The following is a 27,788-nucleotide window of genomic DNA, read 5'->3' as shown; positions in this document are numbered from 1 at the left end:
GGCGTACAGGTCCACAGGTCACTGAAAGTGGCAACACAGATGGATAAGTTAGTCAAGAAGGCATACGGCATGCTTGCCTTCATCGGTCGGGGCATAGAGTATAAAAATTGGCAAGTCATGCTGCAACTGTACAGAACTTTAGTTCGGCCGCACTTAGAATATTGCGTGCAATTCTGGTCGCCACGCTACCAGAAGGGCGTGGAGGCTTTGGAGAGGGTACAGAAGAGGTTTACCAGGATGTTGCCTGGTCTGGAGGGCATTAGCTATGAGGAGAGGTTGGATAAACTCGGATTGTTTTCACTGGAACGACGGAGGTGGAGGGGCGACATGATAGAGGTTTACAAAGTTCTAAGCGGCATGGACAGAGTGGATAGTCAGAAGCTTTTTCCCAGGGTGGAAGAGTCAGTTACTAGAGGACATAGGTTTAAGGTGCGAGGGGCAAAGTTTAGAGGGGATGTGCAAGGCAAGTTCTTTACACAGAGGGTGGTGAGTGCCTGGAACTTGTTGCTGGGGGAGGTGGTGGAAGCAGTTACCATCGAGACTTTTAAGAGGCATCTTGACAAATACATGAATAGGATGGGAATAGAGGGATACGGACCCCGGGAATGCAGAAGGTTTTAATTTAGGCAGGCATCAAGATCGGCGCAAGCTTGGAGGGCCGAATGGCCTGTTCCTGTGCTGTACTGTTCTTTGTTCTTTTTGTTTATTTGTAATATTTGCTAGTTCTGAAGGCTCACTGACCTGAAACGTTAACTCTGCTTCTCTCTACACAAATGCTGCCAGACCTGCTGAGTATTTCCAGCATTTCTTGTTTTTATTTCAGATTTCCAGCATCCGCAGTATTTTGCTTTTATCGTGTTTAACCAACTTGATCAAATATTTGAAGCAGTAATAAGGAAGCTAGATGAGGGTAGTGCAGTTGAGGTCTACATGGATTTTTAGCAAGGCTTTTGACAAGGTCCCACATGGCAGACTGGTTTAAAAAATAAAATCCCATGGGAACACCACCACCTGCAAGTTTCCCTCCAAGTCACACACCATCCTGACTTGGAATTATATCACTGTTCCTTCACTGTCGCTGGGTCAAAATCCTGGAACTCCCTTCCTAATAGCACTGTGGATGTACCTACCCCACATGGACTGTAGCGGTTCAAGAAGGCAGCTCACCACCACCTTCTCAAGGGCAATTAAGGATGGGCAATAAATGCTGGCCTGGCCACATCCCATGAATGAATAAAACAAAAGATCCAGGGAAATGCAGCAGAGTGGATACAAAATTGACTCAGTGGCAGGAAACAAAGGGTAATTGTTGGCGGGTGTTTTAGCGACTGGAGGGCTGTTTCCAGTGGCGTTCCACAGGGCTCAGTACTGGGTCCCCTGCTTTTTGTGGTGTATATTAACAATTTGGACGTAAATGTAGGGGGCATGATCAAGAAGTTTGCAGACGACACAAAGTTTGGCCGTGTGGTAGATAGCGAGGAGGATAGCTGTCGGCTGCAGGAAGATATTGATGGTCTGGTCAGATGGGCAGAAAAGTGGCAAATGGAATTCAACCTGGAGAAGTGTGAGGTGATGTATTTGGGGAGGTCAAACAAGGCAAAGGAATACACGATTAATGGGAAAATACTGAGAAGTGTAGAGGAAGTGAGGGACCTTGGAGTAAATATCCACAGATCCCTGAAGGTAGCAGGACAGGTCGATCAGGTTAAGAAGGCAAATGGAATCCTTTCCTTAATTAACTGAGGTATAGAATACAAGAGCAGAGAGATTATGCTGGAACTGTATAACTCATTGGTTGGGCCACAACTTGAGTACTGTGTGCAGTTCTGGTCACCTCATTACAGAAAGGATGTAATTGCACTGGAAAGGGTACAGGGGAGATTTATGAGGATGTTGCCAGGACTGGAAAATGCAGCTATGAGGAAAGATTGGATAGGCTGGGGTTGTTCTCCTTGGAACAGAGAAGAGATCTGATTGAAATGTACAAAATTTTGAGGGGCCTGGATAGAGAGGTGAAGGCTCTATTCACCTTAGCAGAGAGATCAGTGATGAGGGGGCATAGATTTCAAGTGATCGGTAGAAAATTTAGAGGGGAGATGAGGAAAAACATTTTCACCCAGAGGGTGGTGGGGGTCTGGAACTCACTGCCTGAAAGGGTAGTTGAAGCAGAGACCCTCAACTCATTCAGAAGGATTCTGTGTGTACACCTGAAGTGCCGTAATCTGCAGGGCTGTGGACCAAATGCTGGACAGTGGGATTAGAATAGGTGGATTGTTTTTTGGCCGGCACAGACACAATGGGCCAAGTGGCCTCTTTCTGTGCCTTGAATTTTCTATGATTCTAAGTGGCTTCCCCCTTATTATGAAATTGTTTCCCCTGGTTCGAGACTCCCCAACCAGGGGAAACATCTTAGCTTCATCGACCCTGTCTATCCCTTTAAGTATTTTGTTCGATTCAATGAGATCACCTCTCATTCTTTGAAACTCTAGAGAAAAAAGGCCCAGTTTCCCCAATCTCTCTTCATAGAACAGTCCCGCCATCCTGGGAACAAGACTGGTGAACCTTTTGGTTACTGAGTCAGTAACTAGCAGCACAGGTTGAAGGTTATCACTGGTTAGTGAATCAGTAACTAGCAGCACAGATTGAGGGTTATCACTGGTCAGTGATTCAGTAACTAGCAGCACAGATTGAGGGTTATCACTGGTTACTGAGTCAGTAACTAGCAGCACAGATTGAGGGTTATCACTGGTTACTGAGTCATTAACTAGCAGCACAGATTGAGGGTTATCACTGGTTACTGAGTCAGTAACTAGCAGCACAGATTGAGGGTTATCACTGGAAAAATTAGTTTGTTGAGATGTTTTCACACAGATAGTTACTGGAACAGGGAATATCCCCCAGCAGACACTGTAACATCATTTACAGGGGGAGGGAAGTGGATGGCTCCAGTTAGCACTACTTGTGTGCTGTAGATTTTGAGATTTTGTGAACTGTGGATGTTGAAATTTTGTTTTGCTGCTGTGTTCTAGTTGCATTGCTTTGTGATCCCCAGGATGGGACTGTCCGGTTGTGGGAATATGAAAATGGAGCACAGCTTCACTGCTTTCAACTGAGTGAACTCGAGCCTTCTGGGTGTCAGCAGGTGAGTCCTGTGGATGGGCTAGTCCCCTGTCCATCTGTGGGCTGAGCGGCCTATCCTTGTGACTAGGATGATTTATTTGACGCAGGGCAGTTGTAACTTAGTAATTGCCACTGATAGTGTTGTTGAGTTGTTGTAACCCCAGCACTGCTCTCTGTCTCTGTATTACAGGCCAGGTGTGCTATCGTGCGGCTTGTTCATTGCAGAGGGGCAGATTTCTTGGCTGTTCTGTGTGACAGGTAAGAGTGGCTGCAGAATGACTCGTCGCGAATCCTCGGTTCCCCATGGGGCTGCAATCCAACAGCTTCGAAACTGGCTCCAGCAGTCACAGAATTTGCCATTCACTCAGGACACAGGACAGCTGGTGTGGGGAGTGGATGATGTCCCTGGCTCCTTTAAGTGCTGGAAGTGTGTCCAGCTGCAGTTCTTGTTAGACCGCATGACGGCTCTGGAGCTGCGGATGGACTCACTTTGGAGCATCCGCGATGCTGAGGAGGTTGTGGATAGCACGTTTAGCGAATTGGTCACACCGCAGATTAGGATTGCTGAGGGAGAAAGGGAATGGGTGACCAAAAGGCAGAGAAAGAGCAGGAAGGCAGTGCAGGTGTCCCCTGCGGTCATCTCCCTCCAAAACAGGTATACCGTTTTGGATACTGTTGAGGGAGATGGCTCACCAGGGGAAGGCAGCAGTACCCAGGTTCATGGCACCGTGGCTGGCTCTGCTGTTCAGAAGGGCGGGAAAAAGAGTGGAAGGGCTATAGTCATAGGGGATTCGATTGTAAGGGGAGTAGATAGGCGGTTCTGTGGTCGAAAACGAGACTCCCGAATGGTATGTTGCCTCCCAGGTGCACGGGTCAGGGATGTCTCAGATCAGCTGCAGAACATTCTGAAGGAGGAGGGTGAACAGCCAGTTGTCGTTGTGCACATAGGCACCAATGATATAGGTAAAAAACGGGATGAGGTCCTACAAGCAGAGTTTAGGGAGTTAGGAGCCAAGTTAAAAAGTAAGACCTCAGAGGTAGTAATCTCAGGATTACTACCAGTGCCACGTGATAGTCAGAGTAAAAATGAAAGAATAGTCAGGATGAATGCGTGGCTTGAGAGATGGTGCAGGAGGGAGGGGTTCAGATTTTTGGGGCATTGGGACCGGTTCTGGGGGAGGTGGGACTATTACAAATTGGGCGGTCGACACCTGGGCCGGACTGGAACCAATGTCCTTGGGGGTGCTTTTGCTAACGCTGTTGGGGAGGGTTTAAACTAATGTGGCAGGGGGATGGGAACCAAATGAGGTCAGTAGAGAGTAAGGATGTAGTAACTAAAGCCCGTAAGGAACTAGATAATGAAGTCAGCGTGACTAAGGGAAAGAGTAGGCAGGGAGCAGATGATGAACGCAAAGGGACTGGTGGTCTGAAGTGCATTTGTTTTAATGCAAGAAGTGTCGTAGGTAAGGCAGATGAACTTAGGGCTTGGATTAGTACCTGGGAGTATGATATTGCTATTACTGAGACTTGGTTGAGGGAAGGGCATGATTGGCAACTAAATATCCCAGGATATCGATGCTTCAGGTGGGATAGAGAGGGAGGTAAAAGGGGTGGAGGAGTTGCATTACTGGTCAAAGAGGATATCACAGCTGTGCTGAAGGAGGGCACTATGGAGGACTCGAGCAGTGAGGCAATATGGGCAGAACTCAGAAATAGGAAGGGTGCGGTAACAATGTTGGGGCTGGACTACAGGCCTCCCAACAGCGAGTGTGAGATAGAGGTACAAATATGTAAACAGATTATGGAAAGATGTAGGAGCAACAGGGTGGTGGTGATGGGAGATTTTAATTTTCCCAACATTGACTGGGATTCACTTAGTGTTAGAGGTCTAGATGGAGCAGAATTTGTAAGGAGCATCCAGGAGGGTTTTCTAGAGCAGTATGTAAATAGTCCAACTCGGGAAGGGGCCATACTGGACCTGGTGTTGGGGAATGAGCCCGGCCAGGTGGTTGAAGTTTCAGTAGGGGACTACTTTGGGAATAGTGATCACAATTCCGTAAGTTTTAGAATACTCATGGACAAAGACGGGAGTGGTCCTAAAGGAAGTGTGCTAAATTGGGGGAAGGCCAACTATACCAAAATTCGGCAGGAGCTGGGGAATGTAGATTGGGAGCAGCTGTTTGAAGGTAAATCCACATTTGATATGTGGGAGGCTTTTAAAGAGAGGTTGATTAGCATGCAGGAGAGACATGTTCCTGTGAAAATGAGGGATAGAAATGGCAAGATTAGGGAACCATGGATGACAGGTGAAATTGTGAGACTAGCTAAGAGGAAAAAGGAAGCATACATAAGGTCTAGGAGGCTGAAGAAAGACGAAGCTTTGAAAGAATATCGGGAATGTAGGACCAATCTGAAACGAGGAATTAAGAGGGCTAAAAGGGGTCATGAAATATCTTTAGCAAACAGGGTTAAGGAAAATCCCAAAGCCTTTTATTCATATATAAGGAGCAAGAGGGTAACTAGAGAAAGGATTGGCCCACTCAAGGACAAAGGAGGAAAGTTATGCGTGGAGTCAGAGAAAATGGGTGAGATTCTAAACGAGTACTTTGCATCGGTATTCACCGAGGAGAGGGACATGACGGATGTTGAGGTTAGGGACAGATGTTTGATTACTCTAGGTCAAGTCGGCATAAGGAGGGAGGAAGTGTTGGGTATTCTAAAAGGCATTAAGGTGGGCAAGTCCCCAAGTCCGGATGGGATCTATCCCAGGTTACTGAGGGAAGCGAGAGAGGAAATAGCTGGGGCCTTAACAGATATCTTTGCAACATCCTTAAACACGGGTGAGGTCCCGGAGGACTGGAGAATTGCTAATGTCCCCTTGTTTAAGAAAGGTAGCAGGGAAAATCCAGGTAATTATAGACCGGTGAGCCTGACGTCAGTGGTAGGGAAGCTGCTGGAGAAGATACTGAGGGATAGGATCTATTCCCATTTGGAAGAAAATGGGCTTATCAGTGATAGGCAACATGGTTTTGTGCAGGGAAGGTCATGTCTTACCAACTTAATAGAATTCTTTGAGGAAGTGACAAAGTTGATTGATGAGGGAAGGGCTGTAGATGTCATATACATGGACTTCAGTAAGGCGTTTGATAAGGTTCCCCATGGTAGGCTGATGGAGAAAGTGAAGTCGCATGGGGTCCAGGGTGTACTAGCTGGATGGATAAAGAACTGGCTGGGCAACAGGAGGCAGAGAGTAGCAGTGGAAGGGAGTTTCTCAAAATGGAGACGTGTGACCAGTGGTGTTCCACAGGGATCCGTGCTGGGACCACTGTTTGTGATATACATAAATGATTTTGAGGAAAGTATAGGTGGTCTGATTAGCAAGTTTGCAGACGACACTAAGATTGGTGGAGTAGCAGATAGTGAAGGGGACTGTCAGAGAATACAGCAGAATATAGATAGACTGGAGAGTTGGGCAGAGAAATGGCAGATGGAGTTCAATCAGGGCAAATGTGAGGTGATGCATTTTGGGAGATCCAATTCAAGAGTGAACTATGCAGTAAATGGAAAAGTCCTGGGGAAAGTTTATGTACAGAGATTTGCATGTTCAGGTCCATTGTTCGCTGAAGGTGGCAACGCAGGTCAATAGAGTGGTCAAGAAGGCATACGGCATGCTTTCCTTCATCGGACGGGGTATTGAGTATAAGAGTTGGCAGGTCATGTTACAGTTGTATAAGACTTTGGTTCGGCCACATTTGGAATACTGCGTGCAGTTCTGGTCGCCACATTACCAAAAGGATGTAGATGCTTTGGAGAGGGTGCAGAGGAGGTTCACCAGAATGTTGCCTGGTATGGAGGGCGCTAGCTATGAAGAGAGGTTGAGTAGATTAGGATTATTTTCATTAGAAAGACGGAGGTTGAGGGGGGACCTGATTGAGGTGTACAAAATCATGAGAGGTATTGACAGGGTGGATAGCAAGAAGCTTTTTCCCAGAGTGGGGGATTCAATTACTAGGGGTCACGAGTTCAAAGTGAGAGGGGAAAAGTTTAGGGGGGATATGCGTGGAAAGTTCTTTACGCAGAGGGTGGTGGGTGCCTGGAACGCGTTGTCAGCGGAGGTGGTAGACGCGGGCACGATAGCGTCTTTTAAGATGTATCTAGACAGATACGAATGGGCAGGAAGCAAAGAGATACAGACCCTTAGAAAATAGGCAGCATGTTTCGATAGAGGATATGGATCGGCGCAGGCTTGGAGGGCCGAAGGGCCTGTTCCTGTGCTGTAATTTTCTTTGTTCTTTGAAACCTCAGTGCAATATGGCACCTTCAACAGAAGCATTGTAGAGGGAGCTTTATCTAACCCCCGTGCTGTACCTGTCCTGGGAGTGTTTGATGGGGACAGTGTAGAGGGAGCTTTACTCTGTATCGAACCCCGTGCTGTACCTGTCCTGGGAGTGTTTGATGGGGACAGTGTAGAGGGAGCTTTACTCTGTATCTAACCCCGTGCTGTACCTGTCCTGGGAGTGTTTGATGGGGACAGTGTAGAGGGAGCTTTACTCTGTATCTAACCCCATGCTGTACCTGCCCTGGGAGTGTTTGATGGGGACAGTGTAGAAGGGGCTTTACTCTGTGACACAGTGCTATGTGACACTGCCCTGTCTGTGTTCCCTGTACTGAAGCCCTGGTTGGTCAGTTTCTCCTCAGTGCATGTATTCGAGCTGGATGTGGAAGCTTTGAGACTGGTTCACCGACAGACGATCACAGTGAAACGGCGAGCCTGGGATTTGGCATTCGATGACAGTGCGGGGCTCTGGGTCCTGGATGGTGAGGTGGCTGTTCTGTACCGACTGCAGGAGGGGCTGTGGCAGGTGAGTTGGCGATGGGGGGCCTATTCATTAATAGTCAACATTAAGGAGGCAGGGTTAAAGGTCAACGTCGGGGCAGGTTCAGAGATCAGTCAAGGTCGATAATGGGGTAGGGTCAGAGATCATTAAAGATCAACGACAGGGTGGTTTGTAGGGAAGGAGTGAAATTGGGAAGGTACAGATACTCCCCACATCCTGTGGACAGAAGGAGCTGCTCAGAGTCGGACTTGGGGCAAAGGATTCTAAGTGTTCACAAATTAATGTTCGGTGAGAGGGATTTACATCACAAGGCTCTCGAACCCAATTTATTCACTCACTGCTTGGTCTGGGGAACTGGGATGACCTTTCTGCGATTTCCTTTCTGTGACTGTTTCTGTGGCAGCCAAACCTGCACCAATATTTTGCAAATCCATGTGAATACTAACATCCGTGCATCTTTCCAAAAGGAAATTCCAGACCATCCAGAGCAACTGAGGATCCAAGAGGTTATTTGTGCCAATTGGCCAGAATTCCAGGGTAGGTGACATTGGCTATCTGCCCCAGTGAGAGTCAGTGTGTGTGGGAGCCCGTACCCCAGTGAGAGTCAGTGTGTGTGGAACCCGTACCCCAGTGAGAGTCAGTGTGTGTGGAACCCGTACCCCAGTGAGAGTCAGTGTGTGTGGAACCCGTACCCCAGTGAGAGTCAGTGTGTGTGGAACCCGTACCCCAGTGAGAGTCAGTGTGTGTGGAACCCGTACCCCAGTGAGAGTCAGTGTGTGTGGAACCCGTACCCCAGTGAGAGTCAGTGTGTGTGGAACCCGTACCCCAGTGAGAGTCAGTGTGTGTGGGACCCGTACCCCAGTGAGAGTCAGTGTGTGTGGAACCCGTACCCCAGTGAGAGTCAGTGTGTGTGGAACCCGTACCCCAGTGAGAGTCAGTGTGTGTGGAACCCGTACCCCAGTGAGAGTCAGTGTGTGTGGAACCCGTACCCCAGTGAGAGTCAGTGTGTGTGGAACCCGTACCCCAGTGAGAGTCAGTGTGTGTGGAACCCGTACCCCAGTGAGAGTCAGTGTGTGTGGAACCCGTACCCCAGTGAGAGTCAGTGTGTGTGGAACCCGTACCCCAGTGAGAGTCAGTGTGTGTGGGACCCGTACCCCAGTGAGAGTCAGTGTGTGTGGGACCCGTACCCCAGTGAGAGTCAGTGTGTGTGGGACCCGTACCCCAGTGAGAGTCAGTGTGTGTGGAACCCGTACCCCAGTGAGAGTCAGTGTGTGTGGAACCCGTACCCCAGTGAGAGTCAGTGTGTGTGGGACCCGTACCCCAGTGAGAGTCAGTGTGTGTGGGACCCGTACCCCAGTGAGAGTCAGTGTGTGTGGAACCCGTACCCCAGTGAGAGTCAGTGTGTGTGGAACCCGTACCCCAGTGAGAGTCAGTGTGTGTGGGACCCGTACCCCAGTGAGAGTCAGTGTGTGTGGGACCCGTACCCCAGTGAGAGTCAGTGTGTGTGGAACCCCTACCCCAGTGAGAGTCAGTGTGTGTGGAACCCGTACCCCAGTGAGATTCAGTGTGTGTGGGACCCGTACCCCAGTGAGAGTCAGTGTGAGTGGGACACGTCCCCAGTGAGAGTCAGTGTGTGTGGGACCCGTACCCCAGTGAGAGTCAGTGTGTGTGGAACCCGTACCCCAGTGAGAGTCAGTGTGTGTGGGACCCGTACCCCAGTGAGAGTCAGTGTGTGTGGGACCCGTACCCCAGTGAGAGTCAGTGTGTGTGGAACCCGTACCCCAGTGAGATTCAGTGTGTGTGGGACCCGTACCCCAGTGAGAGTGAGTGTGTGTGGAACCCGTACCCCAGTGAGAGTCAGTGTGTGTGGGACCCGTACCCCAGTGAGAGTGAGTGTGTGTGGAACCCGTACCCCAGTGAGAGTCAGTGTGTGTGGGACCCGTACCCCAGTGAGAGTCAGTGTGTGTGGAACCCGTACCCCAGTGAGAGTCAGTGTGTGTGGAACCCGTACCCCAGTGAGAGTCAGTGTGTGTGGGACCCGTACCCCAGTGAGAGTCAGTGTGTGTGGGACCCGTACCCCAGTGAGAGTCAGTGTGTGTGGAACCCGTACCCCAGTGAGAGTGAGTGTGTGTGGGACCCGTACCCCAGTGAGAGTGAGTGTGTGTGGAACCCGTACCCCAGTGAGAGTCAGTGTGTGTGGGACCCGTACCCCAGTGAGAGTCAGTGTGTGTGGAACCCGTACCCCAATGAGAGTCAGTGTGTGTGGGACCCGTACCCCAGTGAGAGTCAGTGTGTGTGGAACCCGTACCCCAGTGAGAGTCAGTGTGTGTGGAACCCGTACCCCAATGAGAGTCAGTGTGTGTGGGACCCGTACCCCAGTGAGAGTCAGTGTGTGTGGAACCCGTACCCCAGTGAGAGTCAGTGTGTGTGGAACCCGTACCCCAGTGAGAGTCAGTGTGTGTGGAACCCGTACCCCAGTGAGAGTCAGTGTGTGTGGAACCCGTACCCCAGTGAGAGTCAGTGTGTGTGGAACCCGTACCCCAGTGAGAGTCAGTGTGTGTGGAACCCGTACCCCAGTGAGAGTCAGTGTGTGTGGGACCCGTACCCCAGTGAGAGTCAGTGTGTGTGGAACCCGTACCCCAGTGAGAGTCAGTGTGTGTGGAACCCGTACCCCAGTGAGAGTCAGTGTGTGTGGAACCCGTACCCCAGTGAGAGTCAGTGTGTGTGGAACCCGTACCCCAGTGAGAGTCAGTGTGTGTGGGACCCGTACCCCAGTGAGAGTCAGTGTGTGTGGGACCCGTACCCCAGTGAGAGTCAGTGTGTGTGGGACCCGTACCCCAGTGAGAGTCAGTGTGTGTGGAACCCGTACCCCAGTGAGAGTCAGTGTGTGTGGAACCCGTACCCCAGTGAGAGTCAGTGTGTGTGGGACCCGTACCCCAGTGAGAGTCAGTGTGTGTGGGACCCGTACCCCAGTGAGAGTCAGTGTGTGTGGAACCCGTACCCCAGTGAGAGTCAGTGTGTGTGGAACCCGTACCCCAGTGAGAGTCAGTGTGTGTGGGACCCGTACCCCAGTGAGAGTCAGTGTGTGTGGGACCCGTACCCCAGTGAGAGTCAGTGTGTGTGGAACCCCTACCCCAGTGAGAGTCAGTGTGTGTGGAACCCGTACCCCAGTGAGATTCAGTGTGTGTGGGACCCGTACCCCAGTGAGAGTCAGTGTGAGTGGGACACGTCCCCAGTGAGAGTCAGTGTGTGTGGGACCCGTACCCCAGTGAGAGTCAGTGTGTGTGGAACCCGTACCCCAGTGAGAGTCAGTGTGTGTGGGACCCGTACCCCAGTGAGAGTCAGTGTGTGTGGGACCCGTACCCCAGTGAGAGTCAGTGTGTGTGGAACCCGTACCCCAGTGAGATTCAGTGTGTGTGGGACCCGTACCCCAGTGAGAGTGAGTGTGTGTGGAACCCGTACCCCAGTGAGAGTCAGTGTGTGTGGGACCCGTACCCCAGTGAGAGTGAGTGTGTGTGGAACCCGTACCCCAGTGAGAGTCAGTGTGTGTGGGACCTGTACCCCAGTGAGAGTCAGTGTGTGTGGAACCCGTACCCCAGTGAGAGTCAGTGTGTGTGGAACCCGTACCCCAGTGAGAGTCAGTGTGTGTGGGACCCGTACCCCAGTGAGAGTCAGTGTGTGTGGGACCCGTACCCCAGTGAGAGTCAGTGTGTGTGGAACCCGTACCCCAGTGAGATTCAGTGTGTGTGGGACCCGTACCCCAGTGAGAGTGAGTGTGTGTGGAACCCGTACCCCAGTGAGAGTCAGTGTGTGTGGGACCCGTACCCCAGTGAGAGTGAGTGTGTGTGGAACCCGTACCCCAGTGAGAGTCAGTGTGTGTGGGACCCGTACCCCAGTGAGAGTCAGTGTGTGTGGAACCCGTACCCCAGTGAGAGTCAGTGTGTGTGGGACCCGTACCCCAGTGAGAGTCAGTGTGTGTGGGACCCGTACCCCAGTGAGAGTCAGTGTGTGTGAAACCCGTACCCCAGTGAGAGTCAGTGTGTGTGGAACCCGTACCCCAGTGAGAGTCAGTGTGTGTGGAACCCGTACCCCAGTGAGAGTCAGTGTGTGTGGAACCCGTACCCCAGTGAGAGTCAGTGTGTGTGGAACTCGTACCCCAGTGAGAGTCAGTGTGTGTGGAACCCGTACCCCAGTGAGAGTCAGTGTGTGTGGAACCCGTACCCCAGTGAGAGTCAGTGTGTGTGGAACCCGTACCCCAGTGAGAGTCAGTGTGTGTGGAACTCGTACCCCAGTGAGAGTCAGTGTGAGTGGAACCCGTACCCCAGTGAGAGTCTGTGTGTGGAACTGTATCCCAGTGAGAGTCAGTGTGTGTGGGACCCGTACCCCAGTGAGAGTCAGTGTGTGTGGAACCCGTACCCCAGTGAGAGTCAGTGTGTGTGGGACCCGTACCCCAGTTAGAGTCAGTGTGTGTGGGACCCGTACCCCAGTGAGAGTCAGTGTGTGTGGAACCCGTACCCCAGTGAGAGTCAGTGTGTGTGGAACCCGTACCCCAGTGAGAGTCAGTGTGTGTGGAACCCGTACCCCAGTGAGAGTCAGTGTGTGTGGAACCCGTACCCCAGTGAGAGTCAGTGTGTGTGGAACCCGTACCCCAGTGAGAGTCAGTGTGAGTGGAACCCGTACCCCAGTGAGAGTCAGTGTGTGTGGAACCCGTACCCCAGTGAGAGTCAGTGTGTGTGGAACCCGTACCCCAGTGAGAGTCAGTGTGTGTGGAACCCGTACCCCAGTGAGAGTCAGTGTGTGTGGAACCCGTACCCCAGGGAGAGTCAGTGTGTGTGGAACCCGTACCCCAGTGAGAGTCAGTGTGAGTGGAACCCGTACCCCAGTGAGAGTCAGTGTGTGTGGAACCCGTACCCCAGTGAGAGTCAGTGTGTGTGGAACCCGTACCCCAGGGAGAGTCAGTGTGTGTGGAACCCGTACCCCAGTGAGAGTCAGTGTGTGTGGAACCCGTACCCCAGTGAGAGTCAGTGTGAGTGGAACCCGTACCCCAGTGAGAGTCAGTGTGTGTGGAACCCGTACCCCAGTGAGAGTCAGTGTGTGTGGAACCCGTACCCCAGTGAGAGTCAGTGTGTGTGGAACCCGTACCCCAGTGAGAGTCAGTGTGTGTGGAACCCGTACCCCAGTGAGAGTCAGTGTGTGTGGAACCCGTACCCCAGTGAGAGTCAGTGTGTGTGGAACCCGTACCCCAGTGAGAGTCAGTGTGTGTGGAACCCGTACCCCAGTGAGAGTCAGTGTGTGTGGAACCCGTACCCCAGGGAGAGTCAGTGTGTGTGGAACTGTACCCCAGAGAGAGTCAGTGTGTGTGGAACTGTACCCCAGAGAGAGTCAGTGTGAGTGGAACCCGTACCCCAGTGAGAGTCAGTGTGAGTGGAACCCGTACCCCAGTGAGAGTCAGTGTGTGTGGAACCCGTACCCCAGTGAGAGTCAGTGTGTGTGGAACCCGTACCCCAGTGAGAGTCAGTGTGAGTGGAACCCGTACCCCAGTGAGAGTCAGTGTGTGTGGAACCCGTACCCCAGTGAGAGTCAGTGTGTGTGGAACCCGTACCCCAGTGAGAGTCGGTGTGTGTGGAACCCGTACCCCAGTGAGAGTCAGTGTGAGTGGAACCCGTACCCCAGTGAGAGTCAGTGTGTGTGGAACCCGTACCCCAGTGAGAGTCAGTGTGTGTGGAACCCGTACCCCAGTGAGAGTCAGTGTGAGTGGAACCCGTACCCCAGTGAGAGTCAGTGTGTGTGGAACCCGTACCCCAGTGAGAGTCAGTGTGTGTGGAACCCGTACCCCAGTGAGAGTCAGTGTGAGTGGAACCCGTACCCCAGTGAGAGTCAGTGTGTGTGGAACCCGTACCCCAGTGAGAGTCAGTGTGTGTGGAACCCGTACCCCAGGGAGAGTCAGTGTGTGTGGAACCCGTACCCCAGTGAGAGTCAGTGTGTGTGGAACCCGTACCCCAGTGAGAGTCAGTGTGAGTGGAACCCGTACCCCAGTGAGAGTCAGTGTGTGTGGAACCCGTACCCCAGTGAGAGTCAGTGTGTGTGGAACCCGTACCCCAGTGAGAGTCAGTGTGTGTGGAACCCGTACCCCAGTGAGAGTCAGTGTGTGTGGAACCCGTACCCCAGTGAGAGTCAGTGTGTGTGGAACCCGTACCCCAGTGAGAGTCAGTGTGTGTGGAACCCGTACCCCAGTGAGAGTCAGTGTGTGTGGAACCCGTACCCCAGGGAGAGTCAGTGTGTGTGGAACTGTACCCCAGAGAGAGTCAGTGTGTGTGGAACTGTACCCCAGAGAGAGTCAGTGTGAGTGGAACCCGTACCCCAGTGAGAGTCAGTGTGAGTGGAACCCGTACCCCAGTGAGAGTCAGTGTGTGTGGAACCCGTACCCCAGTGAGAGTCAGTGTGTGTGGAACCCGTACCCCAGTGAGAGTCAGTGTGAGTGGAACCCGTACCCCAGTGAGAGTCAGTGTGTGTGGAACCCGTACCCCAGTGAGAGTCAGTGTGTGCGGAACCCGTACCCCAGTGAGAGTCGGTGTGTGCGGAACCCGTACCCCAGTGAGAGTCAGTGTGTGCGGAACCCGTACCCCAGTGAGAGTCTGTGTGTGGAACTGTATCCCAGTGAGAGTCAGTGTGTGTGGGACCCGTACCCCAGTGAGAGTCAGTGTTTATGGAACCCGTACCCCAGAGAGAGTCAGTATGTGTGGAACTGTACCCCAGAGAGAGTCAGTGTGTGTGGAACCCGTACCCCAGGGGGAGTCGGCGTGTGCGGGACCCATACCCCAGGGGGAGTCGGCGTGTGCGGGACCCGTACCCCAGGGGGAGTCTCCGTGTGCGGGGGTGGGGTGGGGGGAGGCCACTGAAATGCAAGTCACTCAGCCCAGAATCCCTTTGAATCTATTAATGTATATAATCCCCGCTGAAGCCTCTGAATAGATTCTAGCCCATAAATCGCTGCCAAATATCTGTTAAAAGCAAAATACTGCCAATACTCCAGATGTGTCTCCACTGTCATCCAGCTGAGTGGGACTGCTCTCTCCTGGTACCATTCTTATCTATCCAATTATAGCCAGAGTATCAGGTGCAATGGCTTTATTTCCTGCTCCTGCACTGTTACCTCTGATGACCCCCCCTCCCCCTCCCATCATGTATCTATCCTTGTCTCCCTCCTATTTCTCACCTACATGCTGCCTCTCGCCAACATCATCCAAATGCACAACATCAGTTTTCCCATGTACACATTTAGATAAGCCTACAGCTTCTCTCTGTGCCTCTGTGGCATCTTGCACTGGTTCATTATGAGCATCAACCCCAGTTTCCCCATCCCACTCTCTTAGAAGGTTCTTCAAATGAGGCAGTATGGGTAGAACCTAAAAACAACAAGGGGGCAATCACTTTGCTGGGAGTGTACTACAGACATCCAAACAGTCAGGGGGAGATAGAGGAGCAGATACGTAGGCAAATCTCAGAGAGGTGTAAAAATAATAGGGGATTTCAAATTCCCCAATATCAACTGGGATAGTCTTAGTGCAAAAGGCTTAAAGGGGACGGAATTTTTAAAATGCATACAGGAGAGCTTTTTGAGCCAGTATGTAGAAAGTCCTACAAGAGAAGGGGCAGTAATGGACCTAATACTAGGGAATGAAGCTGGACAAGTGATAAAAGTGTCAGTGGGGGAGCATTTCGGGGATAGTGACCATAACTCTAAGATTTAAGGTAGTTATGGAAAAGGACAAAGATGGGCCGGAAATAAAGGGGGAATTGGGGGAAGGCCGATTTTAATATGATTGAACAGGATCTGGCCAAAGCGGACTGGGAGCAGCTACTTGTAGGAAAGGCTACATCAGACCAGTGGGAGTCATTCAAAGAGGAAATAGTGAGGGTTCAGAGCCAACATGTTCCCGTAAAGGTGAAGGATAGGACCAACAAGTCCAGGGAACCCTGGATGTCAAGGGATATAGAGGATTGGATCAGGAAAAAAAAGGAGGCTTATGGCAGATTCAGAGCCTTGAAAACAGTGGAGGCACTAGAGGAGTACAGAAAGTGTAGGGGGGGTACTTAAAAAAGTAATTAGGAGAGCGAAGAGGGGTCATGAAAAAACATTGGTGGGCAAGATAAAGGAAAATCCTAAGGTGTTTTATAAGTATATAAAGGGCAAGAGGATAACCAGGGAAAGGGTTAGGGACCTAAGTGGCAATGTGTGTGTGGAGCTGGAGGACGTAGGTGAGGTTTTAAATGATTACTTTTCATTTGTGTTCACAATGGAGATGGACGATGTAGGTGTAGAGATCAGGGAGGGGGATTGTGATATACTTGAACATATCATCATTGAAAGGGAGGAAGTGTTAGCTGTTTTAGTGGGCTTAAAAGTGGATAAATCTCCAGCCCCAGATGAGATGTATCCCAGGCTGTTGTGTGAGGCAAGGGAGGTGATAGCAGGGGCTCTGACACAAATTTTCAAATCCTCTCTGGCCACAGGAGAGGTACCAGACGACTGGAGGACAGCAAATGTGATACCATTATTCAAGAAGGGTAGCAGGGATAAACCAGGTAATTACAGGCCAGTGCGTCAATGGTTGGGAAAACATTGGAAAAAATTCTGAGGGACAGAATTAATCTCCACTTGGAGAGGCAGGGATTAATCAGGAATAGTCAGCACGGCTTTGTCAGGGATAGATCGTGTCTAACTAACTTGATTGAATTTTTCGAGGCAGTGACTGGATGTGTAGATGAGGGTAAAGCAGTTGATGTAGTCTACATGGACTTCAGTAAGGCTTTTGATAAGGTCCCGTATGGGAGATTGGTTCAGAAGGTAAGAGCCCATGGGATCTGGGGCAATTTGACAAAATGGATTCAAAATTGGCTTAGTGGCAGGAGGCAGAGGGTGATGGTTGAGGGTTGTTTTGCGAGTGGAAGCCTGTGACCAGTGGTGTACCACAGGGATCGGTGCTGGGACCCTTGCTGTTAGTATCGTACATTAATGATTTAAACGTGAATATAGGAGGTATGATCAGTAAGTTCACAGTTGACACGAAAATTGATGGTATCGTAAATAGTGAGGAGGAAAGCCTTAGATTACAGGACGATATAGATGGGCTGGTAAGATGAGCGGAGCTGTGGCAAATAGAATTTAATCCTGAGAAGTGTGAGGTGATGCATTTTGGGAGGACTAACAAGGCAAGGGAATATACAATGGATGGTAGGACCCGAGGAAGTACAGAAGGTCAGAGGGACCTTGGTGTACTTGTCCATAGATCACTGAAGGCAGCAGCACAGGTAGATAAGGTGGTTAGGAAGGCATAAGGGATAGAATATATGAACAGGGAGGTTATGATGGAGCTGTATAAAACGCTAGTTAGGCCACAGCTGGAGTACTGTGTACAGTTCTGGTCACCACACTATAGGAAGGATGTGATTGCACTGGAGAGGGTGCAGCGGAGATTCACCAGGATGTTGCCTGGGCTGGAGTATTTCAGCTATGAAGAGAGACTGAAAAGGCTAGGATTGTTTTCCTTCGAGCAGAGAAGGCTGAGGGGAGTTATGAATGAGGTATACAAAATTATGAGGGGCATTGATAGGTTAGATAGGAAGAAACTTTTTCCCTTAGTGGTGGGGTCAATAACCAGGGGGCATAGATTTAAGGTAAAGGACAGGAGGTTTCAAGGGGATTTGAAGAAAAAAATTTTCACCCAGAGGGTGGTTGGAGTCTGGAGTACACTGCCTGAAGAGGTGGGAGAGGCAGGAACCCTCACAACATTTAAGAAGTATTTAGATGAGTACTTGAAACGTCATAGCATACAAGGCTACGGGCCAAGTGCTGGAAAATGGGATTAGAATAGTTATAATAGAATAGTTAGGTGCTTGATGGCCGGCGCAGACATGATGGGCCGAAGGGCCTGTTTCTGTGCTGTATGACTCTGATTCTATAACTCCTCAACCTTCCCACCCAGTGCGTGTGGTGGGTCTAATCTTGCCAATCTCCTTGTCGAACTCACCCTTCCCACTGCTCCCAGTGTCGACTCTGCCAGCGGATCAGCTGTCACTGCCCCTCTGCACATCTCCCTCCACAATGCCTGCTCACTTGTGAACAAGACCCTTTCCATCCATGAGCTTATTGTAAATGATTGCATCAACATCATGGCCTTAATGGAAACCTGGCTGATGGGTGATGACACCTTCCTCCTAACTGAAGCCTCCTCGCCTGGATACACCTTCAACCTCTTTCCCCGCTGTGGTTCTTATCACCAGATCACACCTTGGCCTGATCAGTGATTGATACGATGGGAGTAACAAGGCCACGAGATGGTAAGGCCCAGGGGGTGGCTGTGAATATGGATTGGGGAGATTACATGGAGGGAGAGGGGATATGAGGGCAGTGAACTCAGAGGGTAGAAAGCATGATGAATTACTACTCTAGCACTTTCTCTTTTGAGATTTCACTTTGTTCCACCCCTCTCACTTAAAAATCTTCATTCTCTACCGCCCACCCAATACAATAAAAATGTTCTCACTGAGTTATCTTCACAGTTTTCCTCACTCAGCCGCTGCACTGAATGACTTCTCATCCTCAGTGAATTCAACCTCCATCTCAACTCATCATGCTCTCTCTCCTCTGAGTTCACTGCCATCTTATCCTCCGTTAATCCCTCCCTCCATGTAAACTCCCCAAACCATATTCACAGCCACCACCTTGAGCTTGCCATCTCATGTGGCCTCGCTACTCCCATCGTATAAAACACAGATAAGGTCACCTCCGATCACTTCCTTACATCCATACACAATCCCCTTTCACACTCCAATACTACCTCCCTTTTTCCCATTTCTATATTTTCTGAACACTTTATATCCTTGTATGTTAAGCGTTTAAGCCTCGCCATTTTTAAGCCACATTTCCGTTATTGTCACATCATATTTCCATACTGCTATTTGTGCTTGTAGTTCACCAATCCTATTCACATATTGTGCCTTTACACATATACATTGTAATCCTGTTTTTGAATTCTTCGCAGTCCTTTTCAATCTGCTCCCATTTAACATGGAACTGCTCCCTTCTCTAGGACTGTCTAACACTCTCATTATGCACCTTGTTCTTTTCTACTTCTGTATGCTGGTGCCCATCCCCCTGCCAATTTAGTTTAAACCCTCCCCAACCACATTAGTGAACCTGCCCACGAGGACATTGTTCCCAGTCCTGTTGAGGTGCAAGCCATCCCTTTTGAATAGGTGTCTCCTGCCCTAGAATTGGTCCCAATGCCCCAAAAATCTGAAGCCCTCCCTCCTGCACCATGCCTCAAGCCTCGCATTGATCCTTCCTATCTTCCTGTTTCTCCTGTTGCTAGTGTGGGGCACTGGGAGTAATCCAGAGATTACTACATTTGAGATCCTACTCTTTAACTTCCTCCCTAGCTCCTGAAAATCCGACTTTAGGACCTCAATACCTGTCCTTGCCATGTCATTGGTACCAATGTGTACCACAGCTTCTGCTCACTCCCTTCTCCCTTCACAATATCCTGCACCCTCTCCATGATGTCCTTTACCCTGGCACCAGGGAGACAACACACCATGCAGGACTCACAATAACAGTTACAGAAATGCCTATCTGTCCCCCTGACTATGGAATCACCTATAACAACTGCACTTTGCTGCTCCTTCCTGTACAGTCCAGTGCCCATTGGTACCATGGTCTGGACTGCACTCCTTCAGGGTGTCGTCACTCTCCGCAGTATCCAAAGCTGAGTACCTGTTTGAGAGCAGCACGCACCCCGAAGACTTCTGCACTTCCTGCCTATTCCTACTCTTGCAGATGGCTCCCCACCTACTATCCTGAACTCCTACTGCCTGTGGGATGATCACCTTCTGGGACATACGATCCAGGAAACTCTCCTGCTCCCTGATGCTCAGCAGTGATTCCCAGCTGCCCCTCAAAGCTCAGAAACCCTGAGCTCAAGCTGAAGCAACTGGAGACACTTCCTGCACATATGGTCACCCAAGACACATGAAGTGGCCTGAAGTTCCCACGTGGCACGGGAATTGCAGCTGCCATTCCATGATCCAAACAAAACCCCTCTATTCCCTTTTTTAACAGTTTAAGCAGGTTGCTAATTAGATTATCAATCTTAATCAATATCTGTGGTCCTGCTCTGTTTTTCTCACCACAACACCTACTGTTACACTACCCAATTGAATATTTTTAGTTTCCCAGGTCATAGAGAGATACAGCAGTGAAACAGGCCCTTCGGCCCACCGAGTCTGCGCCGACCAACAACCACCCATTTATTCTAATCCTACATTAATCCCATATTCCCTACCATATTCTCCTACCACCTATCTACACTAGGGGCAATTTACAATGACCAATTTACCTATCAACCTGCACGTCTTTGGCTGTGGGAGGAAACCGGAGCACCCGGAGAAAACCCACGCGGTCACAGGGAGAACTTGCAAACTCCGCACAGGTAGTACCCAGAATCGAACCCGGGTCACTGGAGCTGTGAGGCTGCGGTGCTAACCACTGTGCCGCCCTTCTCACCATAATTCTCCTCACAGTAAACAATAACATACTAGCTTTCATAATTCCGTGCTGTACCTGCATACTAACCTTTTGTAAATCATGCACTAGGACACCCAGATCCCTCTGCATCTCAAAGCTCCACAATCTCTCACTATTTAGATAATATGCTTTTTTTATTCTTCCTGCCAAAATTGACAATTTCACACTTTCCCACATTATACTCCATCTGCCAGATTTTTGCCCACTCACTTAACCTATCAATATCCCTTTGTAGCCCCCTTATATCCTCTTCACAAGTTACTTTCCTACCTATCTTTGTGTCATCAGCAAATTTAGCAACCATACCTTTGGTCATTTATATAAACTGTAAAAAAGTTGAGGCCCCAGCACAGATCCCTGTGGTATACCACTCATTACATCTTGCCAACCAAAAAATTCTACCTTCATAACATTACACACTTTAACCCATTCAGTCTGGAAACCCACATACATTCATCACCTCCAGACTCTGTCATTCCAGTACTCTCCTTATTGGTGCCTCACCTCCCACCCACCTGATTCTGTAACTCGCCCATGAGCTATCTGCTAAATCCTACTAGCATTCCTGGTTTTCGCTGGCCTACTAAGGCTCCCAGTAGGCCAATGTCTCATTTATTCTTGCTCATACCTTTAAATCCCTTCCATCTTTAAACTGCCTTGACCCTCACCCCTTCCATCGCCATAACCTCCTCCTGCACTACAACTCTTCCCCTGACTACTTCTCACTTGATTCTGACCACTTGTTTTTGAAACAATACCTTTGCTGCTGGTTGCGCTCTCTATGATGAATTATAAAATCATTCTTAGTTTTTAGTTCTATTAATGAATCCATCAAGTCTTATTTATATTTGATTAATTCCGATTAAATTCAAAGCTTACCTGTATACCAACCCCAGCTGGCTTTCTGTGTCCCCGCACGCACTCATTGTGACCTCACTGTCACTTGTCGATTTTGTTTTTTTTCTCTCGCTCCTCTCCCACTGCTCTCTCCAGTCTCTGATTTTAGCTGCACTTTTTCAATCTCCGCTTCCACGGCGCTCTCCTTCCTCTCATGCCATCTGAGGTCATCTTGTCCATGAGACCCACCTTTTGCACACTTGATCCTGTTCCCACTAAACTGCTGCCCACCCAGCTTCCCTCCTGGTCCCCACGTTAGCTGATATTAACAGTTCCCTCTCCTTCCCTCTTGCAAGTCCCTGACTATGTTGTCGCCTCACAAATCTGTTCCCATGTTCCCTGGGACTCGATGTTTGAATCCCTCCAATCAGATTTCCGTTCCTGTCGCATTACTGAATTAGCTCTTATCAACATCACATTCTATGTGAATGTGACAAAGGTAAGTTTTCCCTCCTTGTCCCTCTCGCCCTGTCTGCAGCCTTTGACACTGTTGACATCATCCTCCTCCAACACCTCTCCACTGTCAGCCAGCTGGGTGAGGCTGCTCTCACCTGCTTCCATTCTTGTCTAATCAGAGCCAGTGTGTCTCTTGCAATGGTTTCTCTTGCTGCTCCTGCACCGTTGGCTCTGGTGTTCCCCAAGAATCTATCCTTGGCCTCCTCCTATATCTCATCTACATGCTGTCCCTTGGCAACAACATCTGAAAGCATAGTGTTAATTTTCATGTGTATGCTGACGACACTCAGCTCTACCTCAGCACCACCTCTCTCCACTCCTCCACTGTTAAATTAGACTGTCTATCTGACATTCAGTGCTCGATGAGCAGAAGTTGCCTCCAATTAAATATTGGGAAGAATGGCAGCCATTGTTTTCGCTCCAAACTCCGTTCCCTAGCTACCAACTCCATCCCTCTCCCTGGCAACTGTCTGAAATCAAACCAGTCTCTTTTCAACCTTGGTGTCACATTTGATGTGAGCTTCTTACGTGATATTCGTGCCATCACTAAGACCACCTATTTCCACCTCCATAATGTTGCCTGTGATCAATGTCACAGGATTTCATGTCGCGTTTGCAGACGCCTTTAAAGCGGAAACATGGACGGCCGGTGGGTCTGTTACCAGTGGCGAGCTCGCTGTGTCTTTGGGGATCCTGCCATCTTCCATGTGACTCACATGGCCAAGCCATCTCAAGCGCCGCTGACTCAGTAGTGTGTATAAGCTGGGGATGTTGGCCGCCTCAAGTCGTGGGAGTCAGTTGCCAGCGTTCGCCAGAGCTGGCGGGCAGCCATAAAGACGGGGCTAAAGTGTGGCGAGTCGAAGAGACTTAACAGTTGGCAGGAAAAAAGTGCAAGGGGAGAGCCAACTGTGTAACAGCCCCGACAACCAATTTTATCTGCAGCGCCTGTGGAAGAGCCTGTCACTCTAGAATTGGCCTTTATAGCCACTCCAGGCGCTGCTTCACAAACCACTGACCACCTCCAGGCACTTACCCATTGTCTCTCGAGATAAGGAGGCCAAAGAAGAATGTTGCCTGACTTTGCCCCTGCCTCAGCCCATAAGAACATAAACAGGAGTGGGAGTAGGCCATTCAGCCCCTTGAGCCTGGCTTCGCCATTCAATAAGATCATGGCTGATCTGGTTGTGGCCTTAACTCCACTTTTCTGTCGGCCCCCATAACCCTTCACTCTCTTGTGGATCAAAAATCTGTCTAATTCAGCCTTGAATATATTCAATGACCCAGCCTCCACTGCTCTCTAGGGAAGAGAATTCCAAAGATTAATGACCCTCAGAGAAGAAATTTCTCCTTATTTCTATCTTAAATGGGAGATCTCTAATCCTGAAACTGTGCCCCCCAGTTGTAGATTCCCCTACAAGAAGAAACATCCTCTCAGCATCTACCCCATGGTTGTCCAACATACAGCCCATGGGCCAGAATCCAGTGCGGTAAAGATTTCCATTCAGCTGCCAGTCCTGTGTGACCGCCAGCAGGCTGCCTGTGGCTCGGCTTTGATTGACAGCTCTCATTAACATGTACATCAGGCGGAAGGGGTAGGTGGGACTTGCGTCTCAGACGTCAGAAGCCTATCTGTGATTGGTCACTGTCTGACAGAGATGGCGAGCGCGAGAAGCAGGCAGTTCCGTCCGTTGAATGTTAGGACGTGTGAAGTGAGTCTTTGGTTGCCACCACAAACGCCGTTCCCTAGCTACTGACTCCATCCCTCCTCTTGCAGCTGTCTGAAGCTGAACCAGACTCTGCACAACCATGAGGCACAAATCCTCAACTCATTCACAAGGAGTCTGTATATGCACCTCAAGTGCCGTAATCTGCAGGACTATGGACCAAATGCTGAAAGGTGGGATTAGAATGGGTGGATCCTCTATCGGCCGACAGACACGATGGGCCAAGTTGCCTCTTTTTGTGCCTTAAACTTTCTATGATTCTAATCTATGGTGTCATATTTGACCCCAAGATGAGTTTCTGACCACATATCCAGCCATCACTAAGACTGCCTATTTCTACCTCCATAACATTGCCCAACTCTGCCCCTGTCTCTTTCAGTGCTGTCCTAACTGACCTCCCACATTCTACCCCTCCGTAAACCTGAGGTCATCCAAAACTCTCCCAACTCACGCCAAGTCCCTGTCACGCATCTCACCTGTGCTCGCTGACCTACATTGGCTCCCATTTAAGCAACGCCTCGATTTTCAAATTCGCATCCTTGTTTTCAAATGCCCCCATGACCTCGCCCCTCCCCATCTCTGTAATCTCCTCCAGCCCTCTGAAATACCTGTACTCAGTTAATTCTGGCCTCTTGAACATCCCTGATTTTAACTTCTTTACTGGTGGCCACGCTTTCCGGCCCTATAAATACAGGTTGTTCTATTTTTCAATTCTCTGTACCCCTCAGTTAAATTGCAGCCTACGCCTCGCTCCCAGGCATCTGTCATTCTGTAATAAAACCTATGATTCGATTTCTGCATCTATCCATTGTTTGTCTTGCCTCTGACAGGCTCAGCCACTGAAGTTAGCTACAGTAATCTGTACAAAATGAGCATTGATAACATGACCCCGTATCAACTGAAGAAAGAGCAGAGGATTCACCAGAGACAGAGCAAAAGGAAATTGGAAATTGTGGAGATGACCAGAGACAGCAAAAGGCAGAAGGTGGAAGAAGCTGTGATGTAATGTGATGCTGTGTACCGGACTCTGTGCTGTGACTGCATTGTTCATTCCAGTGACTGCAAGCCTTTTCTGAATGTAGTCTGAACCCACAGAACTGCTGGTTGGGGAGCTGCGTGCGTGTCTAGAACACTAATGGACAGCTTGCTGTTGTTAGACGATGGGTGGATCAGGTATGGGCTGCAGCATCCCATTGAAGGAGTTGAGAGGGAAATCAGAAGAGCTGAGGACTCTGAAGAAGTGCCAGGGTGAATTAAATGTTCAAAATCATCAATTGATAGAATTAACAAGTGTTGATCATAGATGGTTCCTGCTCTGAACCATATTCAGTGAGTGGATTTAACCCAGAACGAAGGAACAGGAGACCATTCAGCCCTTCAAACCTGTTCCACTATACAGTTAGATCATGGCTGATCTGTATCTATATCTATACCCAAATAGCCTCCATATCCATTAACACCTTTGGCTAGCAAAAATCTACTGATCTCAGACTTTAAGTTATTGATTGATCTAGCAATTACCCCAATGGGACAGGTCTGGACCAATGGGGTGGGTTTAATCCTGAGGCCCGAAGTCTTGATTGAGATCAGGAATGAGTGCCCAGGTGCATACTGGGGCAGGAGTTCATGGATGACTGGAATCCATTTAATACTTTCAGGCAGCCTTGCAAATTGCCAACAAGCAACAACTCAGCCTGGTGCAGAACATCAGTGAACATGCTAAAATAAATCAAGAAATGAATGAATGCTGACATGGCGTATGGGTTTTAGTGCAACAAAGATTTCTTACATGCATACCAAAAATCAGTGAAAGCTTCAAGTTCCGAGGTGACTTCCTGTATGCAATATTTGCATATAAACTAACTTAGTAAAATAAACTTTTCACAATTGGCAGAAGTGGGACTTTGGAAATGGTTGCAATAAAATGGGAAATGAAAATTGAGTCATTTTTTAAATGGTTCACAGGATGTGGGTATCACAGACAAGGCAAGAATGTATTGCCCATCCTGAGGTGGTGATAGGGGCTAATTTACACAGCTGTACTCCATGTGGTGAATACACCGGAGTGGCTTGCTAGGCTATTTCAGAGGGCATTTAAGAATGAACCACATGGAGTCACATACAGGCCAGACCGGGTAAGGACCAGAGATTTCCCTCTCTGCAAAATATTAATGACCAGATAGGTTTGTTAACAGCAATTCAATAATTTCATTGTCACCATTACTGGTACCAGCTCTTTATTCACTTAACTGAATTTAATGAGATCGGATTTGAACTCATGTCTCTGCATCTTTATCCTAGGCCTCTAGATTACTAAGTTCAGTGACATGACCGCTATGTTACCATACCCAGCATAAACAAAGCAATACAGCCTCAGAACAGCAAGATACTGTAGTTGTTGGAAATCTGAAATAACAGCTCAGGTCAGGCAGCATCTGTGGCGAGAAAGTGTTTACATTTCAGGTTAGTGACCTGTTCTGATGAAAGGTCACTGACCTGAAACGTTAACTCGGCTTCTCTCTCTACTGATGATTCCTTCACCATCTAATTCCCTTTCCATTTGGGGGAACTGCAACAAAAACATTTATATAGTGCCTTTAATGTAGTGAAACATCCCAAAGTGCTTTACAGAGGCATTAGCAAGCAAAACGTGACACTGAGCCACAAGAGATATTAGGGCCGGTGATGAAAAGTTTTGTCAGAGGTAGGTTTTAAGGAGGATCTTAAAGGAAGAAAGAGAGTTGGAGCGGTTTAGGGAGGGAATTTCAGAGCTCAGGGCCCAGACAGCTGAAGACGCGGTTGCCAATCGTAGGGTGTTAAAAACTGCAATGCTCAATTGGAAGGAATGCAGACGACTTGGAGGGGTGCAGGGCTGCAGGAGGTTGCAGCGATAGGGAGGGAGGTGTGCAGGGCTGCAGGAGGTTGCGGCGATAGGGAGGGAGGGGTGCAGGAGGGTGCAGTGATAGGGGAGGGTGCAGCAGATTGCAGCGATAGGGAGGGTTGCAGGAGGTTGCAGCGATAGGGAGGGGTGCAGGAGGTTGCAGCGATAGGGAGGGGTGCGGCAGATTGCAGCGATAGGGAGGGGTGCAGGAGGTTGCAGCGATAGGGAGGGGTGCAGTAGATTGCAGCGATAGGGAGGGAGGGGTGCAGGGCTGCAGGAGGTTGCAGCGATAGGGAGGGAAGGGTGCAGGAGGGTGCAGTGATAGGGGAGGGTGCAGCAGATTGCAGCGATAGGAAGGGGTGCAGGAGGTTGCAGCGATAGGGAGGGGTGCAGGAGGTTGCAGCGATAGGGAGGGAGGGGTGCAGGGCTGCAGGAGATTGCAGCGATAGGGAGGGAGGGGTGCAGGAGAGTGCAGTGATAGGGGAGGGTGCAGCAGATTGCAGCGATAGGGAGGGGTGCAGGAGGTTGCAGCGATAGGGAGGGGTGCAGGAGGTTGCAGCGATAGGGAGGGGTGCAGGAGGTTGCAGCGATAGGGAGGGGTGCAGTAGATTGCAGCGATAGGGAGGGGTGCAGGAGGTTGCAGCGATAGGGAGGGGTGCAGTAGATTGCAGCGATAGGGAGGGGTGCAGGAGGTTGCAGCAATAGGGAGGGGTGCAGGAGGTTGCAGCGATAGGGAGGGTTGCAGGAGGTTGCAGCGATAGGGAGGGGTGCAGTAGATTGCAGCGATAGGGAGGGGTGCAGGAGGTTGCAGCAATAGGGAGGGGTGCAGGAGGTTGCAGCGATAGGGAGGGTTGCAGGAGGTTGCAGCAATAGGGAGGGGTGCAGCAGATTGCAGCGATAGGGAGGGTTGCAGGAGGTTGCAGCAATAGGGAGGGTTGCAGCGATAGGGAGGGGTGCAGCAGATTGCAGCGATAGGGAGGGTTGCAGGAGGTTGCAGCAATAGGGAGGGTTGCAGCGATAGGGAGGGGTGCAGGAGGTTGCAGCGATAGGGAGGGTGCAGCAATAGGGAGGGGTGCAGGAGGTTGCAGCGATAGGGAGGGGTGCAGGAGGTTGCAGCGATAGGGAGGGGTGCAGTAGATTGCAGCGATAGGGAGGGGTGCAGCAGATTGCAGCGATAGGGAGGGTTGCAGGAGGTTGCGGCAATAGGGAGGGTTGCAGCGATAGGGAGGGGTGCAGGAGGTTGCAGCGATAGGGAGGGATGCAGGAGGGTGCAGCGATAGGGAGGG

At 50.0% G+C, this 27,788-nt stretch overlaps 1 protein-coding gene across 1 annotated transcript in view; it reads left to right on the top strand.

Moving 5' to 3' along the window:
- wdr4 (WD repeat domain 4) overlaps positions 1-25,372 on the top strand; it is a 52,822-nt gene extending 27,450 nt beyond the window's left edge. Inside the window, 5 exon segments of the mRNA XM_068040035.1 lie at positions 3,053-3,142; positions 3,311-3,378; positions 7,808-7,982; positions 8,426-8,495; positions 24,452-25,372. Of these exon segments, the coding sequence (XP_067896136.1) occupies positions 3,053-3,142; positions 3,311-3,378; positions 7,808-7,982; positions 8,426-8,495; positions 24,452-24,627 (579 nt within the window). The 3' untranslated portion in view covers positions 24,628-25,372.
- The last annotated feature ends 2,416 nt before the right edge of the window (positions 25,373-27,788 follow it).

Source organism: Heterodontus francisci, chromosome 10 (assembly GCF_036365525.1).
Source record: "Heterodontus francisci isolate sHetFra1 chromosome 10, sHetFra1.hap1, whole genome shotgun sequence".
Classification (NCBI taxonomy): Eukaryota; Metazoa; Chordata; class Chondrichthyes; order Heterodontiformes; family Heterodontidae; genus Heterodontus; species Heterodontus francisci.
The sequence above is the reverse complement of the archived record's forward strand: the minus strand, read 5'-3'. Positions and strand labels throughout refer to the sequence as shown.